General features: G+C 41.9%; 1 protein-coding gene across 1 annotated transcript; it reads left to right on the top strand.

Moving 5' to 3' along the window:
• Positions 1 to 256: 256 nt before the first annotated feature.
• Positions 257 to 11,946, top strand: cdkn2a/b (cyclin-dependent kinase inhibitor 2A/B (p15, inhibits CDK4)). The gene is made up of 2 exons (XM_026910954.3): positions 257 to 684; positions 11,255 to 11,946. The coding sequence occupies exons 1-2, from the start codon at positions 544 to 546 to the stop codon at positions 11,504 to 11,506; spliced, it is 393 nt and encodes a 130-aa protein (XP_026766755.3). The 5' UTR covers positions 257 to 543; the 3' UTR covers positions 11,507 to 11,946.
• The last annotated feature ends 713 nt before the right edge of the window (positions 11,947 to 12,659 follow it).

Raw genomic sequence — 12,659 nt, 5'->3', positions numbered from 1 at the left:
TTTCCCTTAATACACCTCATGACTAATGACTCACAGCACATTAGAGCACTGAAGAAGTGATTAATGCTGATAATGAGAGCGGTTTATTACTTATAATACTGCACTTTACTGTAATACTCACTGGAGCACCTTATTATTTTACTGTTTTATTCCTGCGTGTGAAAGATAAGGAAACTGAGACCCACTGAGTGCTCTGCGCATGCGCGCTGCGCTCCAGCCGGAGTGACGTAATGACACAAACACAAGACAAGTCCGAACATATATCCCGGGCACGCGCTTCTCGAGAGAGAGAGAGAGAGAGAGAGAGAGAGAGAATAAAGACATCTACCGGAGAATTACCGGATTATTCTGCACGCGACGACACACACACACACACACACACACACACATGCAGTGTGTTTAATATAATATAATATAATATAATTTAACACACAGCGATGCGCCTGGTGTAAAGTCCTCGTGCGCACACTGTGTCTGTGGCTTACCTGTCACACAGCACGCAGTCCGGGCTCGCGCACAGGTGAGAGCAGGTGAGGTGAGAGGATGCGCGCGGCCGAAGAGGACAGACTGGCGAATGAGCTCACGAGCGCGGCGGCGGCCGGAGACACGGCGCGCGCTGAGCTCCTGCTGCAGAACGGAGCGGAGATCAACCGCGCGAACCGCTTCGGGAGAACACCTGTACAGGTAACATCTAACATCTGGATATTACACACGTCATACTGCATCTGTCTCTCTGTCTCTGTGTCTCTGTGTCTCTGTGTCTCTGTTCATGCAGCGAGTGCACATTAACTATCATTATTATTATCATTATTATTATTATTATTATTATTATTATTATTATTATTATCATTATTATTATTATTATCATTATTATTATTATTATTAGAGCTCAGTATCGTGTGTTTTTCGTTTTAGAATCGATTTTCTGTTATTTATTTCAGTCCCACAGTTTTAAAGTTTATAAAAATAGAATTTCGACAATCAGAATGTAAAGTGTGATAAAGCAGCTGCAGGGATTATTATTATTTCTCAGTAAATTAGACTAAATGATCCTCCTGCTCTGATCTCTGCGCTTCAGCTCTGACAGTCAGCAGGACAGAAAGTCACTTCTCATCAAATCCACCACTTCATCCAGCTGTTTACAAACTAAATCATCATTTCATAATCCTCAGCGGGGTCTGAACAAGCCAAAACAAAACAAACGCTTTTCATCAGAATAAACACACACACACACTATACACACACACTATACACACACACACACACTATACACACACTATACACACACACTATACACACACACACACTATACACACACACTATACACACTATACACACACTATACACACACACTATACACACACACTATACACACACACACACTATACACACACTATACACACACACTATACACACACACACACTATACACACACACTATACACACTATACACACACTATACACACACACTATACACACACACTATACAGACTATACACACTATACACACACATTAAACACACACTATACACACACTATACACACACACACTATACACACACACACACACACTGTACCGAGAATAAAAAGCCTGGAGGATAAAAGTGGTGAGTCTTAAACACTGAGTTTATCAGCTGCGTTTGTACTTTTTAATAATAAATAAATAAATAAATAAATCTATGTGTAAGTGGAGGTGATGGGTTCATCTAAAAAAGCACTGTAACACACACACACACACACACTAATACACTAACACACAGTAACACACACACACACACACTAATACACTATAACACACTGAAACAGGATAATATTTATATAATATTTATAATTTATTTATAATATTTAAAAACATTTCAGATCTGTGTTTAATTTTGTTTTTCATTAAAACTTTAACCTGAAACACACTTTAAAAAATACTAAATACTGAAACTTATTTTCCAGCAGGAAGTGGAATAACATCCGCTTTATTATTATTATTATTATTATTATTATTATTATTATTATTATTATTATTATTATTATTATTACAGGTTTCAGAGAGAAAGCTGGTGTTTTTCAGCACGAAGCAGAAAGATGATGTTAATGTCTATTTTATACATATAACATCATAAACAAGTTATAAATAAATAAATAAATAAATACATACATAAATAACTGATCGCGCGCTGATGAGTTTATTATTATTATTATTATTATTATTATTATTATTATTATTATTATTAAATCAGTAAATAACACTTACAGTTTATTTCTAATCAGTAATAAAGTTCACAATTCATTAATAAACTCATTTCACATCTCGTTACTTTTAACAGATAATAAAGTTTATTAAAGTTTATTAAAGTATAAAATCAGTGTATTAAAGTATAAACTCAGTGTATTAAAGTATAAACTCAGTGTATTAAAGTATAAACTCAGTGTATTAAAGTATAAACTCAGTGTATTAAAGTATAAACTCAGTGTATTAAAGTATAAACTCAGTGTATTAAAGTATAAACTCAGTGTATTAAAGTATAAACTCAGTGTATTAAAGTATAAACTCAGTGTATTAAAGTATAAACTCAGTGTATTAAAGTATAAACTCAGCGGGTTTTGCTGTTAATCATCAGGGTTTTCGGGTTTATGGGGCTGGAAGTGAAAGCAGCAGCGGAAGTGTGTGAGGTCTGAATTCTGCACCGAATTATTCTGATTTTACACAGAAAATAAACTGGAATTAAAGAATCCCGCAGCGGCGCGCGCCTCGTGCGGGGAAAGGGGGCGTGGCCTCGCGCTGATTTAAACAGCGTTAAATTAAATAAAGATTTTACACACATTCTGCTTTACATGATCGAATGAGAATAAACAGAAGCAGAGAACATCTTTAATGTTTAACTCTATTTAATTAATCCGCTTTAATCTGGCTGCAAAATTCACACAAAACATTTAATATTGAATTCCATTGAATTATCGAATAATATCAGTGATATATTACTGTACAGTTCCAGGGAATAATCTAAAAATACATTATTAACTACTAAATGTCGTACACGAATATATAAATTATTATATACATGTTATTAATTATGACAAATACTGAAAGTAAATGTATTTATCATTTTAGAGCCACATTATAATAACACAAGCCTGTGTAATAAATATGCAAATATATTCATATTAATTAACATAATTCAATTAGTGTTAATTATAATCTCTGATTTGTTCAGTAGAGATCTAAACTAAAATCTCTGAATATCTGTTGCTGAAACACACACACACACACACACACACACACACACACACAATAATCAGTAATATAATGTTTTTATTTTAATTGCACTGTAATTTTTTTTTAATTAGGTATTAATTCATTTATAATCCTAATGAATGCTTTTCAATTATTGCCATAAATTATTACAATTATTCTGCAACTATTTACAGCAAAAGTGCTAATAATAATAATAATAATAATAATAATAATAATAATAATAAAGTATCCAGCACTTGTTAGATTTTGTTCCACTGAAGATATTTACACAAGACACACTCACTGACCACTTTATTAGGAACACCTCTACACTCTCAGTGGCTGGTAAAGTGCAGTGTGTGTGTGTGTGTGTGTGTGTGTGTGTGTGTCTCATCATATGCAGTTTGTTTTAATGCTGATGAGTAAAACAGGGTTTTTTATTTTATTTCAAAACAAAATATTTAAAAAAAGCTTTTGTAAAAATATATACAGTATTAAAACTTTAAAAATATAACTTCTCAAGGCAAACTATTCAAGCTACTATAAAATGATTTGTGAGAACACTGAGCTGCGGAGCTGCAGCGTGAGTCAGAGATGAGAATCTCATAAAAACATCTCACGTGTCACGTCTCACGTTCAGCCGCGTGAATAAAACTTTATCTTCAGTTTAAATCAGAGAAACTAAAAAACCTAAAGCTTCTACACAAAGCGTCTGCAGTCCGAGTGAAACAGATCACTGCACTTCCTCTTCATCCTTCATTTCCTTTTTATTTATTTCTGTGGCTTTCTTTCCGCTTGTTTAGCCACCATGAGCTCATTCTGCTTTTAAAACATGTTCCTTCATCATGAGAAACACTTTTAACATGTTTACATTCGGTCTCTTTTACTGTCAGAACACTTTCACAAGTTTTAGAAGAATAATTCAGTGTGGAACATAAAAAAATAAAAATCAACCTGAAACATTAAAGTTAATGATAAAATTCTGATTCATTATTTTTATTTAACTTTTATATTAAATGAACAGACACACAAAGTGTATATCCACTTATTTATATTCATCACACACACTAATATTCATAAAGCTCTTTAAATACTTATTATTATTAAAAAGTCATTAAAATTCAAATACAAAGTTTAAAGGAATTTGGCAGCGTTTTTTTTTTCATTAAAGATGTTTAATATTAAAAGTTTAAATTAGATAACGATGTTTAATCAAGTGTTAGTTTGATTTTGAGGTTTTGTGCATTAGAATAGAATTTGTTTTAAAAGATTATTTCAGTTTCACGTAAAGAAGCAGACAGTAAATCGTTGGTTTCTGACAGTAAAATAACACGCTGTGTTCAGTTTTGTATTTTTCTGACACTTTAACACTTTAACCTGAACTTTAACACAGGGCTGGTTTTAATAATGAATTAAACCTCAGAGTCTCAATAAAAGATCTTGATTCAGTTCAGTTTTATTTGTATAATAACACTTTCAGCACTGAATACTGTGATACACAGAGCAGCTTTACACAGATATATAACTGATAAACTGTAATAAAGCTGCAGTGTTACATCACTATGGACTTTAAAAAGTATTTATAAAGTAAGAACAGGTCTTAAACTGTTGATCGTATAACAGCAGGACATTTGGGGTTATTGGATTTCATTACGCTTACTGTGTAAACACAACAGGTTTATTTTATCTGGATCAGTTTTTCAAGTCGCTTTTAAGGTTTCTTTACGCGAGCGGCGTTTTCCTCCTGAACAGCGGGGGGCAGTTTCACTGACACATCAAGCTCTAGAATTATAACAGGTGTTACAGGTGTACTGCAGGGGTTACAGGTGTACTGCAGGGGTTACAGGTGTACTGCAGGGGTTACAGGTGTACTGCAGGGGTTACAGGAGTACTGCAGAGGTTACAGGTGTACTGCAGGGGTTACAGGTGTACTGCAGGGGTTACAGGAGTACTGCAGGGGTTACAGGTGTACTGCAGGGGTTACAGGAGTAACTGGAGGGGTTACAGGTGTACTGCAGGGGTTACAGGTGTACTGCAGGGGTTACAGGAGTAACTGGAGGGGTTACAGGAGTACTGCAGGGGTTACAGGAGTACTGCAGAGGTTACAGGAGTACTGCAGGGGTTACAGGTGTACTGCAGGGGTTACAGGAGTACTGCAGGGGTTACAGGTGTACTGCAGGGGTTACAGGAGTAACTGGAGGTGTTACAGGAGTAACTGGAGGTGTTACAGGAGTACTGCAGGGGTTACAGGAGTACTGCAGGGGTTACAGGTGTACTGCAGGGGTTACAGGAGTACTGCAGGGGTTACAGGTGTACTGCAGGGGTTACAGGAGTACTGCAGGGGTTACAGGAGTAACTGGAGGGGTTACAGGAGTACTGCAGGGGTTACAGGAGTACTGCAGGGGTTACAGGAGTAACTGGAGGTGTTACAGGAGTACTGCAGGGGTTACAGGAGTAACTGGAGGTGTTACAGGAGTAACTGGAGGTGTTACAGGAGTAACTGGAGGGGTTACAGGAGTACTGCAGGGGTTACAGGAGTACTGCAGGGGTTACAGGAGTAACTGGAGGTGTTACAGGAGTAACTGGAGGTGTTACAGGAGTAACTGGAGGGGTTACAGGAGTACTGCAGGGGTTACAGGAGTACTGCAGGGGTTACAGGTGTACTGCAGGGGTTACAGGTGTACTGCAGGGGTTACAGGAGTACTGCAGGGGTTACAGGTGTACTGCAGGGGTTACAGGAGTACTGCAGGGGTTACAGGAGTAACTGGAGGGGTTACAGGAGTACTGCAGGGGTTACAGGAGTAACTGGAGGGGTTACAGGAGTAACTGGAGGTGTTACAGGAGTAACTGGAGGTGTTACAGGAGTAACTGGAGGGGTTACAGGAGTACTGCAGGGGTTACAGGTGTACTGCAGGGGTTACAGGTGTACTGCAGGGGTTACAGGAGTACTGCAGGGGTTACAGGTGTACTGCAGGGGTTACAGGAGTACTGCAGGGGTTACAGGAGTAACTGGAGGGGTTACAGGAGTACTGCAGGGGTTACAGGAGTACTGCAGGGGTTACAGGAGTAACTGGAGGTGTTACAGGAGTACTGCAGGGGTTACAGGTGTACTGCAGGGGTTACAGGTGTACTGCAGGGGTTACAGGAGTACTGCAGGGGTTACAGGTGTACTGCAGGGGTTACAGGAGTACTGCAGGGGTTACAGGTGTACTGCGGGGGTTACAGGTGTACTGCGGGGGTTACAGGAGTACTGCGGGGGTTACAGGAGTACTGCAGGGGTTACAGGTGTACTGCAGGGGTTACAGGAGTACTGCAGGGGTTACAGGTGTACTGCAGGGGTTACAGGAGTAACTGGAGGTGTTACAGGAGTAACTGCAAGTTTTACCGGTGTACTATAGGTGTACTTCAGGTGTTACAGGTGTTACAGGTATAACTGCAGGTGTTACAGGTGTTACAGGTGTACTGCAGGTGTTACAGGTGTTACAGGTGTACTATAGGTGTTACATGTGATTAGCACTAAACTCTGAATGCTATGCTAACAGTCAGTGTAGAGATCAGTGTACTCACCTGCAGCTTCGGTTTTTCGGCTTTTAGCACGTAATGAAAAAAATTATATTAGAGAAATATTTACAGATTAATCTTTTACTGTGAGGCACAACATGGGTTCATATCTCCAGCACCAGTGAACGAATCCCACTGTTTTATTCTCCAGATGGATGTGGAGAAGTGATGAACTTGTTCATCCGTGTAATGAAGTCACAGTTGTGTGTTTTCCATAAACACATCAAGGAAATGATTCTGAGAAACTTTACATATTTACATAATCATCTAATTATCATTAAAGTGTTCCAGAAAGGGTTCCAGAAAGGGTTCCAGAAAGAGTTCCTCAATGTACCTCTCTAAAATCTGGAACCACTGAGCGTGCTGTAATGTCACCAGCTTTACCTCCACACTGGAGCTCCTTATGGAACATTCTGGATCAGTGGGTGTTTCTGGAGAACCAGAATGTGGAGATGTTTCGCTCCTCGTGTTCTCTCTGTAAAAAAGCTGAACCTTGCAGAAGAAGAGTTTTATATAAACACCACTGAATCTCGGATCATTCTGAAACCAGAACCAGGAAATAAAGCATTACTTCAATTTCAGCCAATCACATGGTCACATGGTCACATGACATCACCACGATAATTTACATAATGTTTACATAATTTACATAACGTATGTAGCATGAGGACCAGAGTTTCGCTTCACAGTCACAAAAAAACATTTATTTATAACTTAATGTTTCTGAATGAAATCAGAGTGAAAATGAAAATATCGACTAACGATGAAATCTAACCCTTTACAGATAACTTTAATGTTATTGTTAATTACACACTGATTAAAATGCGGTTCGTTTCTTTTGCACTTTGTCGTACGTCAGTGTGTGTGATTTCTACCAGGGACTTTTTATTTATTATTTATTTATTTATTTATTTGTCTGTAATCACAGGTAAGCAAAGGTCACAGACGTGGCTGCGGTAATTTTAGTTATTTTGAGCGAATTAGAAACAAGGCCACGTGCTGCTCCTTTTACATCACAGCAGCAGATTAGTACCACAGTGTAATAATAATAATAATAATAATAATAATAATAATAATAATAATAATAATCTCAGTTCTGTCCTACAGAAAGCACTGAATTATGCCTCATGTCCTGAATTTCGCTTTTTTTAGTCAGGAATTAAAATTTCGGTGCATCGCTAAAGGTGCGTTAGTTAGGATCAGGCCTCTAGTGGTCAAGTAGGTGAAGTACAACAATACTGAAACTATTTATTTATTTATTTTACGCCTTTTTTTTTTAAACTCACCTGACCTGTGCTTTTAGCCACTTCAGCTGCATGAAAGAAGATATAACACTCTAAAGACACAGCTTTCAGCTCATACTGATTTATGCTAGTTAGCATCGACAGCAGCTAGCATTACACACACTTCTGTAAAGGGACTAGCTTACCGTTGGCTTACCTGGCTAGTTATTGGTTGATTATTGTTGAGTCGATGTGTAAAGCAGGCAGTTCAGAAACCAAGAGCATCGTCGCTAATTCCGCGTCCAGCTTCATCACCTTCCCCAGGAATAACAAGCACTGCTGGTGTTTATCCTGGCTCTACTGCGTCTCTCTGTACAGACTGAGATGGGGGCGGAGTTAAGTGGTGTAGGGGGCGTGTCTATAAAATGACAGACAGGAGGTTCTTCCAAACACAAATAAGCGTTCCGGACCACAACACTGCGTTTTCTCAGCCACGTCACACGCCTGTGCTGAGAACACGTCACGACTCAGGCAGAGAACACGTCACACGCCCGTGCTGAGAACACGTCACGACTCAGGCAGAGGACACGTCACACGCCTGTGCTGAGAACACGTCACGACTCAGGCAGAGAACATGTCACACGCCTGTGCTGAGAACACGTCACGACTCAGGCAGAGGACACGTCACACGCCCGTGCCGAGAACACGTCACGACTCGGGCAGAGGACACGTCACACGCCCGTGCCGAAGCCACGTCACACGCCCGTGCCAAGAACACGTCACGACTCAGGCAGAGGACACGTCACACGCCCGTGCTGAAGCCGCGTCACACACCCGTGCTGAGAACACGTCTCACGCCCGTGCTGAGAACACGTCACGACTCAGGCAGAGAACACGTCACACGCCCGTGCTGAGAACACGTCACGACTCAGGCAGAGGACACGTCACACGCCCGTGCTGAAGCCGCGTCACACACCCGTGCTGAGAACACGTCACACGCCTGTGCTGAGAACACGTCACGACTCAGGCAGAGAACACGTCACACGCCCGTGCTGAGAACACGTCACGACTCAGGCAGAGGACACGTCACACGCCCGTGCTGAGAACACGTCACGACTCAGGCAGAGGACACGTCACACGCCTGTGCTGAGAACACGTCACGACTCAGGCAGAGAACATGTCACACGCCTGTGCTGAGAACACGTCACGACTCAGGCAGAGGACACGTCACACGCCCGTGCCGAGAACACGTCACGACTCGGGCAGAGGACACGTCACACGCCCGTGCCGAAGCCACGTCACACGCCCGTGCCAAGAACACGTCACGACTCAGGCAGAGGACACGTCACACGCCCGTGCTGAAGCCGCGTCACACACCCGTGCTGAGAACACGTCACACGCCCGTGCTGAGAACACGTCACGACTCAGGCAGAGAACACGTCACACGCCCGTGCTGAGAACACGTCACGACTCAGGCAGAGGACACGTCACACGCCCGTGCTGAAGCCGCGTCACACACCCGTGCTGAGAACACGTCACACGCCTGTGCTGAGAACACGTCACGACTCAGGCAGAGAACACGTCACACGCCCGTGCTGAGAACACGTCACGACTCAGGCAGAGAACACGTCACACGCCCGTGCTGAAGCCGCGTCACACACCCGTGCTGAGAACACGTCACACGCCTGTGCTGAGAACACGTCACGACTCAGGCAGAGAACACGTCACACGCCCGTGCTGAGAACACGTCACGACTCAGGCAGAGGACACGTCACACGCCCGTGCTGAGAACACGTCACGACTCAGGCAGAGGACACGTCACACGCCCGTGCCGAGAACACGTCACGACTCAGGCAGAGGACACGTCACACGCCCGTGCTGAAGCCGCGTCACACACCCGTGCTGAGAACACGTCACACGCCCGTGCTGAGAACACGTCACGACTCAGGCAGAGAACACGTCACACGCCCGTGCTGAGAACACGTCACGACTCAGGCAGAGGACACGTCACACGCCCGTGCTGAAGCCGCGTCACACACCCGTGCTGAGAACACGTCACACGCCCGTGCTGAGAACACGTCACGACTCAGGCAGAGAACACGTCACACGCCCGTGCTGAGAACACGTCACGACTCAGGCAGAGGACACGTCACACGCCCGTGCTGAAGCCGCGTCACACACCCGTGCTGAGAACACGTCACACGCCTGTGCTGAGAACACGTCACGACTCAGGCAGAGAACACGTCACACGCCCGTGCTGAGAACACGTCACGACTCAGGCAGAGGACACGTCACACGCCCGTGCCGAGAACACGTCACGACTCAGGCAGAGGACACGTCACACGCCCGTGCCGAGAACACGTCACGACTCGGGCAGAGGACACGTCACACGCCCGTGCTGAAGCCGCGTCACACGCCCGTGCCGAGAACACGTCACGACTCAGGCAGAGGACACGTCACACGCCCGTGCCGAAGCCACGTCACACGCCCGTGCCAAGAACACGTCACGACTCAGGCAGAGGACACGTCACACGCCCGTGCTGAAGCCGCGTCACACACCCGTGCCGAGAACACGTCACACGCCCGTGCCGAAGCCACGTCACACGCCTGTGCTGAGAACACGTCACGACTCAGGCAGAGAACACGTCACACGCCCGTGCTGAGAACACGTCACACGCCCGTGCTGAGAACACGTCACACGCCCGTGCCGAGGCTTAAAGCTTTATTATTTTTCTCACATTCTACAGATTTTCCAGGTTATTTGTACATGTGAAGAAAAAACAATCAACTACTGCACCTTTAAATAACATTAATAACATTAAAACTGCGCCACTGTTCTGAGGCCTACGTTTATAGACTGTTTATATAATAATAATAACAATAATAATAATAATAATAATAATAATAATAAAAAGCTGACACTGTTCCGTCCATCTTGCTCGATGAAGTGTGTACACAGTAGGTGTGTGTGATTCCACGCTTATGAAATTTATTTAGTTGATAAATTGTCACTGTTAAACATTTCTGAATGGATTTGCATTTCCTTTTGATTTCTGAAATTATTTACTTTGTGATATTTATTATTAATTACACTTCCATCTTCATCACTCCATCATCTCGTCCTCCACAGTCAAGTCTTTTATAGTAAAATGCTCTTTGTGCATTCCGCACGCGTTTATAAGGATTTGGTTAATAAGTGTGTGTGTGTGTGTGTGTGTGTGTATGTGTGTGTGTGTGTGTGTAGGTGATGATGATGGGCAGTGTGAGCATGGCCAGCCTCCTGCTGTCACATGGTGCGAACCCGAACATGGCGGATGTGAGTACGGGGGTGACGCCGCTACACGACGCCGCGCGCGAGGGTTTCCTCCTCACTGTGCAGCTGCTGGTCAGAGCCGGAGCTGACGTCACGGCGCTGGACTCCAGGGGGCGGAGCCCAGCCCAGCACGCACTGCAGGCTGGCCACGCCCACATCGCCAAGTACTTACACACCCTCTAATCCTCCCCTGCTCTCGCTCTCTCTCTCACACACACACACACACACACACACTTCCTCTTCATACAGGAAGTGTTAGCAAAGCGGCTTTATTTACTGTTGTTATAATTAACTTTAATAACATGTAATAATGTTTATAAACTGCTTATAAACATGCTGATGACACTGAAGGCACTTTACACATTTTCTTTATTTTATTAAACTTTATTAATGTCATGTGTGTGTTTAATACTACGATGTATCGTAGATCTGATTATTAATGTTTCTGTGCTGGAACACTGAAATATGAACCTGATTATTAAATAAAGACGAAATAACAGAATATTTAAGTAAATAAATAAATAAATAAATAAAGGAGATAATTCTTCAGCATGTTTGTATTCATTCAGCTTTGTGTCCTTTCTGCTGTGCTGATTCAAATCTAGATACATATCAAGTGTTAATAAATGACATATATATTAATTAGATGTGTGTCTGAATTATTTCCCAGCGCAGGTAAAGGTAAAGGTAAAGGTAAAGGTGAAGGTAAAGGTAAACACGTCACCATAACGACTATTACTGGGCGATATATCGTCCCACAAATAATTGTGATAAACGATATTATTGTCAGTTTAAGACCATTTTATGCTACTGATATAATAATAACAGCATAATAATGCAAGTACACCTTTTCAAAGAGCTTTGCATTGTTATGAATATTCAGACATTGGAATTGGAATGTCACATAAAACAAAATAAATATCCTAAATAAATAAAATAAATAAATAAATAAATAAATAAAATGGCATTGAATATTAGTCATTTTAGTTGATGAGAAAATGTTAAATATATTAAACCAAATATTCACACATTTTATATATTAACTTTAACATGTATCAATAAAAACATGTGAAAATCTGATCTCCTGAAATAACATTACAATAAACACATTAATATAATACAATATTGTGAATTCTTTCTGCTTTAGTTATTAATTGTGCGTGTTTTATTGCGTTGTTATGGAAACAGCGTATTCACGTGACTCAGTGTTCTGCCGAGCGTCTTACTGAACTTCAGCTCCACTCGTGCGTCATGCGTTCGAGTCATTTAGTGCAGAAGCGAGCTGTAATATTACACTTATGTTGTGTATGTCCGATTAATATGTCTGATTAATATG

The sequence above is a fragment of the Pangasianodon hypophthalmus genome, chromosome 3 (assembly GCF_027358585.1).
Source record: "Pangasianodon hypophthalmus isolate fPanHyp1 chromosome 3, fPanHyp1.pri, whole genome shotgun sequence".
Taxonomy (NCBI): domain Eukaryota; kingdom Metazoa; phylum Chordata; class Actinopteri; order Siluriformes; family Pangasiidae; genus Pangasianodon; species Pangasianodon hypophthalmus.
Note: the sequence above shows the minus strand (reverse complement) of the source record. Positions and strands in the feature narration are given on the sequence as shown.